This window comes from Echinops telfairi, unplaced genomic scaffold (genome assembly GCF_000313985.2).
Source record: "Echinops telfairi isolate 266 unplaced genomic scaffold, ASM31398v2 ScPeMD7_3533;HRSCAF=4204_1, whole genome shotgun sequence".
Taxonomy (NCBI): domain Eukaryota; kingdom Metazoa; phylum Chordata; class Mammalia; order Afrosoricida; family Tenrecidae; genus Echinops; species Echinops telfairi.
This window is the reverse complement of record NW_022107432.1, coordinates 23,058,968-23,075,043: the sequence shown is the minus strand read 5'-3', so window position 1 is coordinate 23,075,043 and position 16,076 is coordinate 23,058,968. Positions and strand designations below refer to the sequence as shown.

General features: G+C 55.9%; 2 protein-coding genes across 2 annotated transcripts in view; both read left to right on the top strand.

Moving 5' to 3' along the window:
* The window catches only part of KLC4 (kinesin light chain 4), an 11,195-nt gene extending 7,306 nt beyond the window's left edge, over window positions 1–3,889 (top strand). The window contains exons 7-13 of the mRNA XM_045294768.1: window positions 107–186; window positions 320–390; window positions 540–648; window positions 1,340–1,480; window positions 1,765–1,880; window positions 2,239–2,302; window positions 3,033–3,889. Of these exons, the coding sequence (XP_045150703.1) occupies window positions 107–186; window positions 320–390; window positions 540–648; window positions 1,340–1,480; window positions 1,765–1,880; window positions 2,239–2,302; window positions 3,033–3,083 (632 nt within the window). The 3' untranslated portion in view covers window positions 3,084–3,889. The remainder of the gene's footprint in view (window positions 1–106; window positions 187–319; window positions 391–539; window positions 649–1,339; window positions 1,481–1,764; window positions 1,881–2,238; window positions 2,303–3,032) is intronic.
* A 1,405-nt stretch (window positions 3,890–5,294) lies between these two features.
* PTK7 (protein tyrosine kinase 7 (inactive)) overlaps window positions 5,295–16,076 on the top strand; it is a 78,582-nt gene continuing 67,800 nt past the window's right edge. Inside the window, exon 1 of the mRNA XM_045294767.1 lies at window positions 5,295–5,370. Within this exon, the coding sequence (XP_045150702.1) occupies window positions 5,295–5,370 (76 nt within the window). The remainder of the gene's footprint in view (window positions 5,371–16,076) is intronic.

Sequence of the window (16,076 nt, the reverse complement as noted above, 5' to 3'; positions counted from 1 at the left end):
GGCCACAGTAATTCCTGGGGGTTGGGGAGCCAGCTCCCTCCGCCCAGCTCTGTGGGTCTCCGGACCCTGGCTCCCCCAAAGCTGTGCAGATCTCTTCTCTAACCAGTCTGCCCACTCCCATTATTCCCTCTAGACGACCACAAGCCCATCTGGGTGCATGCAGAGGAGCGGGAGAAAATGAGCAAAGTGAGTGGGGGGCCCAGCTTGGGAGCCCCTTTCCCCACACCCCAGCCCACCCTACATCCCAGCCCTTGCCAGCTTGTGCCCCGCAACACTGCACACTCAGCTCTGGCTCACTGCCCCCTCTGCCCTCCTGCAGAGCCAACACCGTGACGGGAGCACACCTTACGCTGAATACGGAGGCTGGTACAAGGCTTGCAAAGTGAGCAGGTACACTGCCAGCCTGGCCTCGGATGCCTACTGCCCCCCACTTGCCCCGGACCTCTCCCCTTCTTCCCTGCACCTTGGCTTAGCTTGAGCTTCTGGCCTTCCCTTTCCTGAGCCCGGTCTCCCTTCCTCCCCGCTCTCACCCCCCACAGCCCCACAGTGAACACCACCTTAAGGAACCTGGGAGCCCTGTACCGCCGCCAGGGAAAGCTGGAGGCCGCTGAGACACTGGAGGAATGTGCCCTGCGTTCCCGGAAACAGGTCTGCTGGGCACAGAGGAGAGGCCTGGTGGAGACTCGGGGACTGCCCCGCCTGCCCAGGCAGCTCTCGAGCTTCCCAAGAACCAGAGAAGAGACTGATAGAGGAGGGGAGGAGGGGGAGGAAGGTGAGGCCAGCCTGCTACAGGTTTTGAAACCAGCGTGACCCTCCCATTGCCCGCATGTCAGAATGGCAGGTTCAAGATTGACTTCATGGCATGGGGATGCGAAGGTCCTGCCCTTGGACAAGCCTCTCAGCTAAGGCACAGGTGGTGTGGGGGAGGGGCCTCTCAGTCAGGTGTTCTCAGATCTGAAATCAGTTCTGAGTGGGTCCTAGCTAAAAGTGTGCATGTAGGAGCGCTGTGTGGGCTACTCATTGGGCTTCTGTGTGCAAGGTTAGCAGTTTGAAAGCTCCGCCCCTCGTAGGGAGAAGGCCGAGGCCTCCTGTTCCTGTGGAGTTCTAGCCTCAGAAATCCACGGCAGGTCTGCCCTGTCCCCTGGGGTGGCTGTGAGTCGGCAGGCAGGGTCTTGAGACATTGTAAGCGGTCAAGCTGGTGCTCCTGTAGTGTTTTGTGCAGGCACAGGACAAGGTCACATTCTTTACTTGAGGGGCCTGCTGGGGGGCAAAAACCTGGCAAGGCCCTTCCTGAGGAGCTTTGGAGCCGGAAGTCTCAACTCCTTCCTCTTGCTTGCAGGGCACTGACCCCATCAGTCACACCAAGGTGGCAGAGCTGCTGGGGGATGGGGATGGAGGCAGGGCCTCCCAGGAAGGGCCTGGGGCCAGCGTGAAGTTCGAGGGGGGTGAAGATGCTTCAGTGGCGGTGGAGTGGGCAGGGGTAAGTCCGACCATCGCCCTTTGTTCTCCTCCCCCTCTTGCTTGTGAGAGGTTCTGAGCCTGCTCCCCTCAGGCCCGTGGTGTGGGATTCCAGGCCCGGTTGTTCTATTCCAGTCCTCTTAGCTCGATCACTCTCAGCGCTGGGAGTGAGATTCCCGCAGGACTCTCATGTCCAGTCACAAGGCTTTGTGGGCCAGGGTGTGCAGAAACAAAGTGGCAGAGGGAGACGCAGAAGCTGGTCTTCATAGGTTATTCCCATCCCTGCCCGTCCCCATCCTCCCCCAGGATGGAAGTGGGACCCTGCAGAGGAGTGGCTCGCTGGGCAAGATCCGGGATGTGCTGCGTCGAAGCAGCGAGCTCCTGGTGCGGAAGCTCCAGGGGACCGAGCCTCGGCCCTCCAGGTACACAGTGCAGTGGCAATGTGACTGGGCAGCCAGGCCAGCCTCTGCCTCCTGCTCCCCTTGGTTGGCCCCTGACCTCTGGAGGAGAAGTGCTTGGGAAGGAAACACACCGGAGGGAGGTCCAGGGGATGGCCATGGAGAGAGAGAGTTTGGGCAAAATGGTGTCCTTCAGGGGCAAGGAGGTGTCCATTGAGAGGGATGCCATTACTAATGAAGAATGCTTGTACTTGGGAGATGGCGGGCAGGCAGCAGTTTGAGATCGTAGCCTCTGAGGGTGAGGGCAGTGCCACGAGGCGTGAAGTGTTAGGACTCCACAGGGAGGAGAGAGGAGGCCTCAGTCCCTCTGTTCCCATTGCAGCAGCCGCATGAAGCGCGCAGCCTCCTTAAACCACCTGAACCAGCCCCACGCAGTACCCCTCCAGGTGAGAGCAGTGCTGGTGAGCAAGCTGATGGTCGGGAGAGAAAGGGCAGCCAGCCATGGGAATTAGGTGGGGGCAGGCAGCCCTCTGAGGGAAAGGGTGGGGAGGGCTGGCTCTAAGGGCCTGGGACTCATCACACCAGCCCAACAACACACACCTCCCCAAAAAGCAGCACTTCCAGCCTTGCCGGTGGGGGGGAGCTCATGAAATGTTTGACCAGCATGGTCTGCAAGTGATGTTAGAAATATCCAACTGGCTCTGGCAGAAAAAAGGTTCCCCACTCCTGCTCTGGCCAGAGAGTTGGGAGTCACTAAGGAATCAGCCAACTTTTTTTTTTGGGTGGGTGGTGGGGGTGGGTGGGTGGTGACCACCAAGGACAGTTTTGGGCTAGAGTGAGTTAGTAGCATATAAGTTAATGAAATGAGTAGGAATGGCTGTTTTCTGAACTGGTACTTTGGGGATCTGAATAATTACATAATGACGGGGAGGGACTGACTGCTCTTCCATCACCTTGGGAACTTAGCCTGGGTGAGGAGGGGGTGGGCTTCACCAGCCTGCACTGAAGCAGCGATTCACGGGGGGTTTCAGTGGGAAAGGACCACTTGAATGAACACATTCAAGCTGGAGTCCAAGGTTATAGACTTGGTCCTCAATACGGCCATGGACAGATGGAGTCATAAGGTGGCTGGAGTTAGGGGCAGTCTCTGGCCTGATGGGTTGTTGTCTGTTTCAGGGCTCCAGGGGCCTCAGCGCCAGTACCACGGACCTCTCTTCAAGCAGCTGACATTCAGCCCGTGCCCCCACAGGCCTGCGGGTCTCCTCACAGCATTCCCCACTGCTCCTGGCTTTCCCCACCTCAGGGTGGGGCAGTGAAGGGGAGCAGTTTTATATGGGAACAGGATAGCTGCTGCCCTTAGGGTCTTGGCAGCTCCCTCCTCAGGAATGTCCTTCAGCAAGGACCCTCAGGACATCCCTCCCACCCTGTGGTCTCTAACTCTGATACCCGGAAGGTGGGTAAGAAGCAGTTATGCACCTCAGAGATGCCACTGCCACCTGCCGCTGGCTTCTCTCTCAGAGGGTTTGAGGGCTGGTCAGTCAAGCCACCTTGTCCTGGCTTCTCCTGCTCCCTCTGTGGCCTCACTTCAGGTCCATGTATTTCATTTTTCTTAAATAGAAGAATCAGGTAACTGTGCTGCCACTTGAGCTCCGTTTGAAGAGTAGTCAGAAAGAATTGTGTTGGATCCTTTCTAGTATGGACTCATTGTGTGTGCCTCACCCCCCCTTGCCCCCCCAATAAGTAAAGTGCAGTAAATCCCATTTGGGAATAGGTTGTCTTTGTTATGTTAATTAGGCAGGATTGGTGTGAGGGTGTGGCTTAACCCAGCGGATTGCGATATAAAAGAGTTTAAACAAGCTGGTCAGAGAAATAGAGCCTGGGGAGAAGAGTGGCCAAGGCTCCGGGAGCAAGAGCGCAGAAGAGAGGAGGTTCTTCCTCCAGAGCAACAGGAAGTCTTCCCCCAGCACTGGCACCCTGAATTCATATTTCTAGCTTCCTAAACTGTGAGAGAATAAATCTGTGTGTCAAGGCTGTCCACTTGTGGGATTTCTGTTCCGTGGGATCCGAGACACCCACCGGCACAGAAGGGTGAGGGGCAGTGATGGATGGGGCCCCAGGGGAGTGTTGATTTTGGGATTTCTTCTCTCCTCCTTCCCCTGCCTGTATCCTCTCCATCATGGCCTGCAGGAAGGCATCTGGGGGATGGGGGAGGAGGCCCACAACCCAAGGAGAAGGTGCTGGGGACTGGGTTGCTGGGGACATGTGGTGGCCATGTGGCAGGACCCTGGCGTCCTGGCGCCACTGCTCCTGGCTGCCCCTCCTCCTCCCAGCTGCTTAAGAGAAGGGAGGTCTCCGCAGGCCTGGGGGGCCCTGGGAGGCAGAGGGGGAAGAGGTACTACCCATCCCCTCTCTGGTACATCCTGGAGGCCTGAGCGGCAGCTGGGGCCCATCTTCTGAAGCTTGACTCTTCTTGACCCGCCTCCTACACCCCTTGCTGCTTTCACAACAAAGAAAGAATGTAGGGGGGTGGGGTGGTGCTGGGGGTGGGGGTGCCTGGAACAAGCCCTGTGCTAGGCCTCCCCCACAGCTGGAGACTTGGCCATGCCCCCACACAGCCCCAGACTGCCTGGAGATGGACTTGGGATACATTTGTCAGTTTTGCCTGCTGTTCAGAACCCAGCCTTTCTACCTCTGAAGTCAGATTGGTGCAGGGCAAATCACAGTCCAGCCACTGCCCGCCTCCCCCTTCTCCACCCTCCAGCTGTCTGGTGCCCACAGGGTCTCCCGGTCATCTACTTGGTACACCCAGGACAGCCTGATGTTCTAGGTCACTCTCTCCTTACCAAGGAGGGAGACGGAGCCCACACTGTCCCCTCTAGCTCCCTCAAGAGTTCTGGAGGAACTGCTGTTGGGACCCCCAGGAAGGCCCAGAACCAGAAATGTTCACGGAATCACAAAAGCCACTTGAGTTTCCTGGGGTTCTCTGCAGATGGTAGGCCGTGGGCACAGCCTACCCTACCCTAAATCCCTAAGGTCCAATGCACTCTTGGGGACCCTCCCTCTGTTCCTCATCCCTCCGATCCTTCTCCAACAGTGACTCCTCCTCCTCCTCCTCGTCCAAAGCGAGGAGGGGGACCCCAGAGGGGGAGGCGGGGCGCCGCGCGGAGGCTGGCGGGGAGGGGGCGTCGCTGGGCGGGGCTTAGTGGTGGCGGCGCGCGCGAAGACTCGGAGGGACCGGCTCCGCGGGCGCGCACGGCTCCCGCTCCGGCTCGGGCTCGGGCTCCGGCTCCGGCTCCGGACGCCTCCGGCTCGGGCTCAGCTGCTGCTGCAGCAGCGGCGCCCGCGCTCCGTTGCGCTCCGCCTCGCGCGCGGGCCACGGAGCTCAGTCCACGCGCGTGCTGTGCGCCCTCGGCCGCTCTCCCGGATCCCCGTGCCGAGATGGGAGCTGCGCGGGGAGCCCCGGGCAGCCCCCGTCGGCTGCCTGTGCTCAGCGTCCTGCTGCTGCTGCTGGGCGGTGAGTTGGGGCGAGCTGGGGATCTGGGCTTGGGAGGCGCCGGAGCCCTGCGGGCAAAAGGAGGCGCCGGGGAGGTGGGTTTGGGCGGCCGAGGAAAGCCCGAGTGGCAGAAAGGCTCGCCTCTGGAGCGGGGGCGCAGGACGCGGAGGCCCGGAGCCCAGCTAAGCCCCGGCGCTCTGGATCGGGGTGCTCTCTCCCAGCACCTCCAGCGACGCGCTTCCAATTTCCACAGAGTTTTCCTGGCGCCACCGGAGAGGAGAGTTCTCTCCGGATCTGCCGGAGTTACCGGCTGGGGCCCAGATGGGGAATTGCTCCAGGGGAGACATAGGACTAGCCGCTGGTGTGTGTCGGGAGTGTGGGGGGCTGTTAATACTTGGCTGGCTGGCGGTGGGGACGACGACGATGACGGAGTGGCTCTCACCAGACTCAGCCCAGGTGAGGAGGCCCGGACGGGCCTGATGCGCGACGGACCTGCGGCGCGCAAAGCGGGGATCTTTGTTACCTATGCCTGCCAGACGCCCCCGGCTTCCTCCCTTCAAGTTCCCCAGCCAAGCCGGGACCCCAGATGACCCTGCCGGTGAGGGCGGAACAAGGGAGGATTTGGGGGGCCTTCCACCTTCTCTAGCTCCGGCACCCAAGCCCAGGGCCCACACCCTGCCCAGGCCGAATTCGGGGAGTGGGGAGTCCTGGGCTGTCTTGGTGACTAATGTGTGAAGGCCGCTGCCAAAATCGGGCATGGCCGGCCTGCAAAGGTGCGGACGGGGTTCTCTCCGCTCCTTCCTGGACTTCCATCCAGTTCGTCCTCGTGCGGGGAAAGAAAACCTCACTTTCTACGGACAGTTAGGCAAAACAGAGTTGCTTATGCCCATTCCTGAAGGGTCACAGCTTTTGGGGAGGGTGTGCCCCGCATCTCTAGGACAAATCCAAGGCCCTCTCCTACACACCGCCATACTCCCCGCAGCAGCTTTTATTTCCTGACCTGGTCACACCTGAGAGTGGCCACCAAGGTGTAGAAGGGCCCTAGGGGAAAGCTCCATGTTACCTGCACACCACAACAGCCTGGGTCGAAGGCCCCCACGCCCCACGCCGGCCCCCCAACCAGACAGAACCTTTGGTGGTGGGCTTCACAGCAACCTTCCCTTGGGCAAGGTTGCCCGAGAGACATGGTCCCTAACTTTGCAGCCTCCTTTGCCTTTGAAGAGTGGCCGTTGGGAAGGGGGAGGTGCACCAGGGATCGCTTTTCTTGGCATCCTCCCTGGCTGCCTGCTGTGGAGGGGCTCTGGTGCTAGTGGAATCCCCTTCTTCCTCAGCCCCTGTTAGAAAGGACGGGGAGGTAAGAGCCAGCCCCCGGGATTTATAGGCGTTTCTAGAGCAGGCTTGTGTTCCCTGTGATGTGTCGGGTGGTTCCACATCTGCTTCCAGAGGAAGTATGGAACTTTCTTGTGCAGCCGGGACCTGGGGCCAGCCCACATGGACTAGGCGTTCTGGTGTTTCTGTGGGACACCCCACCCCCACCCCCGTGGCTGCCCTCCGGGCTGCGGCTCAGAGTTCAGGGGGTATTTCTGACAGTCAGGGCTCTTGTTCAACAAATGTGAAATTCCTAAATTCCTTCCGTGAGAAGATGACTCTGATGTTAATCAATGTTAATCCGGTGCCGGGTGGTTAGGGGAGGAGGGGTGGGGTGGGGGGTGGGGGGGCAGGCTCACAGTGGGGGGAAGTTAGGGCAAGCTGAGGGCTTGGGACAGGAGGTCTGGAATCTCCTTGGGGAGGATGGGGGGGGGGATGTCTTGAGCTCAACAAAGGAACATTTTAATGAGAGCCTTAAATCAATTTCACCCACTGTGCCTTGGTGTGGAACCTGTCCATGTGCTGTAAGCAATTTCAGCCGAAGCGCCTGCTGTCTTCCAGCGAAAATCCAGGGACTCAACTCACCCCCAGACAGCAGGACTTCAGGGGGCAACAAAATGCTTTTTTAATAGAGCACGGGTAGATTTTTCCATCCAGTTGTTTAAGTGCGTAATTAACTTGCGTGGTCATAAGACCCCACTGTTAATAAGGCTGGATGAAGAAAGGACGCTGGCTGGCCAGCATGGTGGAGTAGACCATTTTGAAGTTCGGGTAATTATGCTGTAAATGGCTGAGTAACTTTCCAAACTTTGAGATCCCTGTTGTGATAAATACCAGGAAGGAGGAGGAGGAGGAGAGAGGGCTTAATGTCTGAAACCACCCGGGGTGCTCAAGGCCAGCCCATCTCTTGAATGGTTGGTGGTCTTCACTGTCCAGCCTCATTCTCATCCTGCTTGTTCTCTGGGTTGTTACATTTTGGGATCGCTGCCCTCCAGGGGATCCTGCCCCCGCTCTGAAGCCTGTAATTCAAGCCTAGGAATTGCTTTTATCAGCGATGGGTTTTCTCAGATGTTGGGGAGCTTAGAGCAGAGAGGGGAGGGCCAGTGTAATCTCAGCATATCATTTGCCAAAGTAATCATCCCGAAACATTACTTGCAGCCTGATGCACCCCTACTCTGAAAGCTCCTGCCTGGCCGGCAGGGTATCCAGAGTCCAGCTCCCTGGTGTTCAGAGCCGGGCAGAGTGGTGGCCAGAGCTTAGCGGAGGAGACGAACTGTTTGGCAAAGCAGGAACTCAAACTCCTTGGCAGGCCCTTGGCCTTGGGAAGATTTCCCGACTTCTCCATTTGCCACCTCCGAAAAGGTGCTGACTGCAGGGAGCTGCACACTTGAGCGTTAAATGCTTTGGAGTCTGTCTCTTCTTTGAGTCTGCTTCTCTTCTTCCCTCCCCAGCTCTACAGTCACCCCTAGAATGTGTATACATTCCCACCGGGTTTCTCCAGGAACTCTCCACCCTTCTAGCCCAGCGGGTCCCTTCCTCATCCCTGAAAACATACCCCAGAGAGGTGCACTTGTTAAGCACCAAACTGCCAATCACAAGGAAGCTTGCCTCTTCCCAGAGGTATTTCAGAAGAAAGGCCTGGCGACTCCTCCGGAGAGATCCCAGCTCTGGGAACCCTCTGGAGCAGGGTTCTACCTGGTCGCAGACAGGGTCGCTATCAGTTGGCTTCATGGCAACAGTGTGGGGTTTCACACGTCCCTGGTTGTCCCTAGTCTTTATTTCTTCTAAAGGGAGTCCCTTCGTGCGAAAATGGCCTCTCGTCCCCTCTCCCTTGCCCTGCCCCAACACTGCTGTCTCCCTGAAGTTGCCCCATCTCCCCAGTCGAGAAAAAGGCATGCCTGCAAAACTTCCGGACACTGCATCCCCATGGATTGCAGTGTACCGAAGGGCTCTTCCAGCGCCTTCTTTATCATGGGTCCTGACGGTGGGTCAATGTATGCTTGGGTCAGTACTCCGGGTGGAACAGGGATTTGTTGATGTTTTGGGCTTCTAACCGAAAGGTTGGAGGTACTAGGCTACCCAGAGGTTCCTTGAAAGAAAGACTATGTGATCCCTTGTGAGTTAGTTTATTGTGCCAACCTGGCCAATAAACGCAAGTAGGGTTAATTGAAGAGCGGAGGGATAAATGCCTCGGTGAGCCTCGCCTTTCTAGTTCTTGGGTCTCTTATTCTCTGATGGTCAGAACAGTGTGAGGTGCCTTAGCTAGTTCTTTGCCTCGGCTGGCAAGGCTCACTTCCTGCTACACATCCCCGAGGAGGAGAAGCCACATGGACCTACCCCGATGCAGCCCTGGGTGCTGGAGCAGCCGTGTGGAGACCCTGCCAGCACTGAGATGCTTACACATTCACTGACACGGTTTTCCTCCTGCAGTTGGTGTCATGGTGTGTGTTTTGTGAGATGGAGGAGGACTTTGTGGATTGGTGTCGGACATATGGGTTAATGTTGGACTTGTGGGCTTGAGCAGCACTGGGTTGGGATCTTTTCTTGATGTGCACTTAACCTTTATATAAAACTCTCTCTTATACACGCATTTCTGTGGATTTGTTTCTCCAAAGTACCCAGACTAGCAGCACACCTTGGGAAAAGCCAGCCGTGGAGAACCCCTGTGGAGCAGAGTGTTCCCCGCCCCCCCCTACCCCACGGGGAGGCTGTGAGTTGAGTTGAATGGATGGCACATACACTTAATTTACAAAGTGAACAAACTTCTGCTTCCGGGGTTGAGAAGTCAAGGACAGCATTAAACACCCCCTATGCACCGTGGGTGTGTCTGGGTCTTTGCATCAAACACCCCCTATGCACCGTGGGTGTGTCTGGGTCTTTGCACCCTCTCCAGCCTCTCTGGGTTGCGGTTGTCTGTTTTTCTGAAGCGAGGGGTCAGATTCTTCCTTTCCTATGTCTGGACAGCCTGTTGTTTGTGGCGGCTTCTCTGGGTTTCGAAGTGACAGGGTGCTGGCTTCTCCCAGGAGTCCTAAGCATGGGCCACCATCTCTTGAGAATGGTATCACTAGGCTTTGTGGCGTTCAGTGTCAGTCGCTAATGGTGACTAATGGGGAGCCCTACCAGGCTACACAGCATCCTTGTTTCTTCTCCATTTTAAGCCGAGAGCAATGTGATGGACACGGTTATATTGACTGCCATGCAGTCAATGCTGACTCATAGTGACCCTGTAGGACAGCCTGGAACATTTCTTATAAGAATACTACTAATAAAAAACGCCTTAGGATCGGTAGTTGGAAATATGGCCTTGGTGATAGAAACAGATGCCAGAGCTCTCACGATAGACTTTTGGAATGATAACATATTCGTTGCCACTACCTTTTTGCAACAACAATTGCGGTGGCTATACATGTGGGCTTTGCCGGATGGAAAATCTAGGCCTCAAATTAGCTACATCTGGGAAGAGAAGCTGGAGAAGCCCAGTATGATCAGTCAGAACAGGACCAGGGGCTGACTGCAGAACAGATCATCAGTATGATCAGTTAGAATAGGACCAGGGGCCATCCAAGTTCAAGTGACGCAGAAGAAAATTAGAATGAGTCCATGAGAGCGAAACCATGACCTTGAGCATGTCCCACCTGAATTAGAGGTCATCTCAAGGATAGATTTGACACAGTGAACACTCCTGAATTGTGGGATGATATCTTCATATCTGAAGAAAGCAAAAGGTCATTAAAAAAAGGACAAAAATGAGTCAGCAGAGACTGAAACTTGCTCTTGAATGTAGAGTAGCTAAAGCAAAAGGAAGAAATGATGCAGTGCAAGAAGACGTCCAAGGGCAGCTGAGACGACCATGTAAAAAGTACCCTAACGAAATGTGAAAAGACTCGGAGATAGTCTTTCTATCTATCAGGAGGGAGGAACATGCTTGGCATTTCTCAAGCTGAAAGAGCTGAAGAAAAATCCAAGTTTTGAATTGCAATACTGAAAGAGCCTATGGGAAAAATAGCGAATGACGCAGAACTTCTTCCATCCTAAGAAGATGGAAGGAAATACAACGAGTCACCAAAAATAATTGGTCACTGTTCAGCTATTTCATAAGATAACATGTGATCAAACACTGACGGTGTTGAAAGACAAAGTCCAAGTTGCACTGAAGGAATTGGCGAAGCAGCAAGTGAGATATTTCAGCAAACGGATGCAATGCTGGGAGCGCTCACTGCTCTGTGCCAAGAGATTTGGAAGAGAGCCAACTGCTTGACCAACCGGTAGAAAGAAAGCCATATTTGAGCTTATTCCAAAGCAAGATGATCTAACAGGATGTGGCGAGTTATAGAACACCGTGGTTAATACTCCATGCAAGCAAAATTTTGTTGAAGATGATTCAAAAATGATTCCAGGCAGCTGCTGGAAATTCAAGCTAGATGCAGCAGACAATGTAGAACGAGCGATATCATTGCTGATGTCAGATGGAGGTTGGCTGAAAGGAGTGAGGTTTTCTTATGTTTAATTGGCTATGCAGAGGTACTCGACGATTGTGTGGATCTACAAAGTATGGGCAACCTAGCAAAGACTAGGGATTCTAATGGTGTTTTTGAGAAACCTCAACATAGCCCAAGAGGCAACTGTTCAAACCGAACAAAGGGATAAAAATCAAGGTGCCTTAAAATCAGGAGAGGTGTGCATCCGTGTCGTATCCTTTCACGTATGTGAGGGGGCTTCGAAAAACGTGTGGAAACATGGAACTGAAGACACAATTCTTCACTGCGCTTTTTGAAGCCCCTTCGCACTTACTCCACATGCAAACGAAACAAGAAGTCCAAGAAACCACACTATATGAACACAGTGCGGTACCAGGATTGGAGGAATACTTCACCATCTGAGAGAGGCGGATGACTTAATTTGTTTGCTGAAATAAAAAGGACCGAAACACTTCCTGATGAAGATGTCAAGTGCTAGGGCCTTCAGGATGCACTACTGGTCCACGTGGAGAAAAAGCCTCACAACTGGCCAATGAGCAGCGTCGTGATCAACAGAAGAGATGGAATGGCCAAGGGGTTCGCTTTACTGGACTCGACATGCTGCTTTTGGCACATGTGCAAAAGGCCTCTTTAAAGCAAAGATGCCACTCGGAGGACCAACGTGCGCCTGACCTCAGCCGCGGTGTTTTCAGTCACCGCTTGCAGAAGCCGGACCACGGAGAAGGAGAACTGAAGACAAATTGATGCCTTGGCATTACCGGGCCGGCCAAGGACATTGCGTAGTCTACGGTGTCTGCCAGAAGAACAAACTAACCCGTCCTGGTGAGAGGACAGACAGAGGCTCCTAAGAGGTGAGGACGGAGAGACTTCATTTGGCCGTTTTATCAGGAGGGACCAGTCCTGGAGAAGGACCTCATGCTCGGTGCCGTGGAAGGTCACCGGATGGGAGCGAAGGCCCTCGGTGAGATGGATGGACACAGTGGTTGCAATAATGGGCCCAAACATAGCAACAACTTTGAGGATGGGGCAGGACTGGGCAGGTTTCCTTCGGTGGTCGCTCTCAGGCCGAACCTACTTGTCAGTTGGTACCTGACAGCAAGAAGATTGTGTCTGGGCTATTTCACCCACAAAAAGGCATTGATACAGGTTCACAGATACTCTCTAAAGACTCACTGCCATCGAGTCAATGTAGGCTCGTCGTGACCCCCTGTCTGTTTCCGAGACAGTACCCTAACAGGAGTAGAAAGCTTAGTCTGTCTCCTGCGGTTTCAAACGGCCGACAAGGCACATCCCAGCCTAACGTGGACCCATTGCACCGCCACGCCTCCTTCACAGATACTGCTGACCACAGCCGCCAACCGGCGGCTGTACAAACAGTGGCCACAGAAGCAAAAGCCTCCGGAGACCGCCAGACCTGACCCAGCGTGTGGCGGGCAGTTGCTTGGTGTCACTCCTTCCAACAGCGGGTCACAGTGTAGTCCCCACTTCCGGTACCCTCCTTGGGACCTTGAGCCACAGCCTCCCTATCGGAAGCCGACTTTGCTGGAAAAGCAGAAGCTTAAGAATCCGTGCTTAGCGAGTCAGGGCCGCCCCATGGGGCACCTAGCAGAACTGCTCCGTGGAGTGCTCTTGGCTGCCATCTTTCCGGAAGCAGGTCACTGGATATCTGCGCTGCTGGCCGCTGGCTGAGTCCACACCAAGGGCCAGCTGTTGGCGTCACCCGTGACCTGCTGATGTGCTCCTCAGTAAAGTTCGCGAAGCGGTAGGAGGATCCCCTGGGAGCAAGGATCTGGATCTGCATTTTAACCAGGAACCCCCGCCCATGATGCTGCCCCTGTAGTTGTAGAAGCCTTGGTCTGAGCGTCCCCCCATTCCCCAGACACTCGGCGCAGAGCTTTCCTGTTGCTGCAGGATACATGGGGGACCTCCCCCCGATTGTTTGCGTAATATTTCAAGACGTGCTTCAAATAGCTTTCAGCTCGTGTGAACACGCTTTGGCTACGAACCCACCCCACCCAGAGGCTCCGTGAGGAGGTGACAGCCTTGGAATCCCTTGGGGACAGTTGGACTCTGTCAGGGGGTTGCTCCGAGTTAGTTGGCACCCAACACTGAGTGGGCGCTGGGATGGGTGCCCTCGGCAAGGGAGCGAGCCCACTTTGAATGAGGTTTACGTTAAGGAAATGCTGGCATTCAGTGGGTGACTCCAGGTTTGCAGGGGGAGGGGCCCTGCTTAGTTCTGGGGGCATCTTGCCTTGCTGGTATTCCTTCTGCAGGAGAGCCAGCCCGTGGGGCTGCTGGATGGGAGGCAGACGTGGCCAGCGGAGGGCTTTTCAGGAATTTATTTGGTTCGGAAAGGGAGGCCGCCTTCTGCTGGGCCGATTGTGTTGCTGGTCTTTGGGACACTTTATATTTTGGAGTGAGGAGGTCTTTGTGAGTCTGTGTAAGCCAGTAGCACTTCTGGGAGACGTGTCTGGGACAGGGGTTGGCCGCTTCAGAACGCTCGTCTTTGAGCCAAGAGCCGTGTGGGCCAGGGACTCAGACTTTGGTGTTGGCCCGATGGAAGAAAGGCTCAGTAAGTGGGGTTGGGTGTCCTTGGCCCGTGTCCCTCAGCGTCCTTCTACTCACCCCAACCTCAGTAGCCTGCCACTCTGCTGCGGTGCCCACGGCCAGAGCCTCGTGGTGGGGTTATGGGCGCAGGGCCACCGTCTTGGGACTGGCTCCAACCTTGCCCTTGAGCCGCCGCCGCCAGCCCACCCCTTGCCTCCTGCCTGGCCTTCCCCATCGCCCCCCCCAGTCCTTCTTCCTAAGCGGGTGGAGGCTCCCCATTGTGGATGGGGCAGAACTCTCTCTTGGGGCTCTCTGAGTCCGCTGCGAGCCCCTGGCGCTTTGGTGGGGCAGCTGTCACAGCTAATCAGCGGTTTGAGGAAGCCCTCTGTAGTATGTCACTTTTTCCATCCTCTCCCCACCCTCCCCCTGCACATTTAGGCCATTTTCCTCGGAGTCACGCCGCAGAATGGCAACGGGGCAGGAAGGAAGTGCTGTTCGATGGGCCAGCAGTCTGGGGCACGTGTCCTCGCTCCAGACCTGGGCTTGGGGCTGCCCACCCCTCCAGGGGGGCTCACTAGGTGCGTGCTGAGGTGCGGGGTGAATGCTGCCTCTCCGGGAGGTTTCCCGCTGGTCGCCAGTCTCTGACAACAGGTGTGGCTGCTGGCGGTGGAACGGAAAGACATCTGGTCCTGCGTGCCCTTATGGTCGCTGGAGGGTCGGGCCATGAGTTTTCACAAGCTGCTCTGTTTCTTCCCAACCCGTCTTAGTTTGAGAATGCTGCTGAAACCCGGTCCGCGTCACTGTAGCACAAACCTCCCACCGACATGTGGGGAATGGGGTGCGGGTGGGGGTCATTGCCTGGAATTAAACCCTGGTCTCTAGACTGTCGTGGCACCGTAACTCCGTGAGGAGTGTCTGTACTTATCGAGTAGGTGTGGAGCTGACTTCTGAAGCCCAAGTTCTGACTTGCCATCTCACTCCCTCAGTGCCATCGAGTAGATGCCAGCTCGATAGCTGTCCCATAAGTGACCCAGATGGTTACACTTCACGAGGACAGACAACCCTGTCTTTCTCTCTCGGAGCAGCCGGTGCTTTCGAACTGCGGACCGCTCCAACCGAAGCCCAACACGCAACCATTACCCCACCCGGGCTGCTGGAGGGTGGGGTAGAGATTGTGAATTGCATATTAGGAAGCTGTAGACTTGTGCTTCATAGGAGTATGGTCCAGAGCCCATCGGGGTTAGCGATTATTACTGTTATTATCTTTGGAGGAGCTAACGCTGTTCACATAGTTCAGATGTCAAAGGAATGGCATTTTAAAGAGCTTCTTTCTAAGCCTGTTGTTTTATGTACTCGTGTGTGAGAACCCTTGGGTAGCCCTCTGGAGGATCTATCAATTGAAAGTGGTGGTGTGGGGCTGGGAAGGAGAGAGGCTGGTACTACGATTGAGGGGAGATGAAGGCGGATGTCGACTCCAAGTGCCTGCGTATCTTCTATGGGTGTAGCTGCCCCAGGTGGGGTGGGAGGCAGGAAGGAGAAACGGGGGAGAGGGGAGAACCAGCCCAGGGATCCTGGAAAGACACCCTTTGGAAAAGCACTAAATAGAATGAAGCGCATCCCAGAACGTGTGGGAGCGGCGGGGCTTCAAGAAGAGAGGGGTAGTTTGCTGGCGTGGGCAGCGGTGACTGCCTCTGGCTGCTGGGAGGCACTGGACTGTTGGTATCGGCGTCAGACCTGCGGTCGCATAGATTCAAACTCACAGCGGCAGGTGGGCGGAGTAGAACTGCTTCCCAGGCTTCCCAAGCTGTGACCTTTCTTTCGGAAGCAGATCACCAGATTGACTGTCTGCCGTGCCACCTTTGAGCCGGGCATCAAACCACCAACGTCCTCCCTGCTAGTCGTTAAACAGTCAACCCCTTGGACCAACCAGGGACTTCAGGCACCCGAGTACGAGTCTGGAAACGTGCGTGGGTCTTTCGGACATCACAGAACGGCAAGTCATGATAGGCAAGAGCCGAACAACCCGTGGCTTTCTGTGTTGTGGTTCTGACTCCGTTGCTGTCTGGCCACGTGGCCAGGCAACTTTTCTGAGCCACCCTTCATCTGTAAGACGCAGGCGGCGTGGTGCGTGTCTCGTCTGCACCGTGAGGTGCTCTGCAGCTGGAGGGGTGGCTTTCACAGGGGGCCAGCCTCCCGGAGGGAGACATCACTCGCCAGCCCTCCGCCTCCTCCCTTTCCTTAGGGCTCTGTTAATGGCTCGTGGGGGCTCGACACAGTCCCCTTGGCCGGCAGCTTTAGAAATGCTGGTGCCAGGGGCTTGGGGGGAGAGCAAAT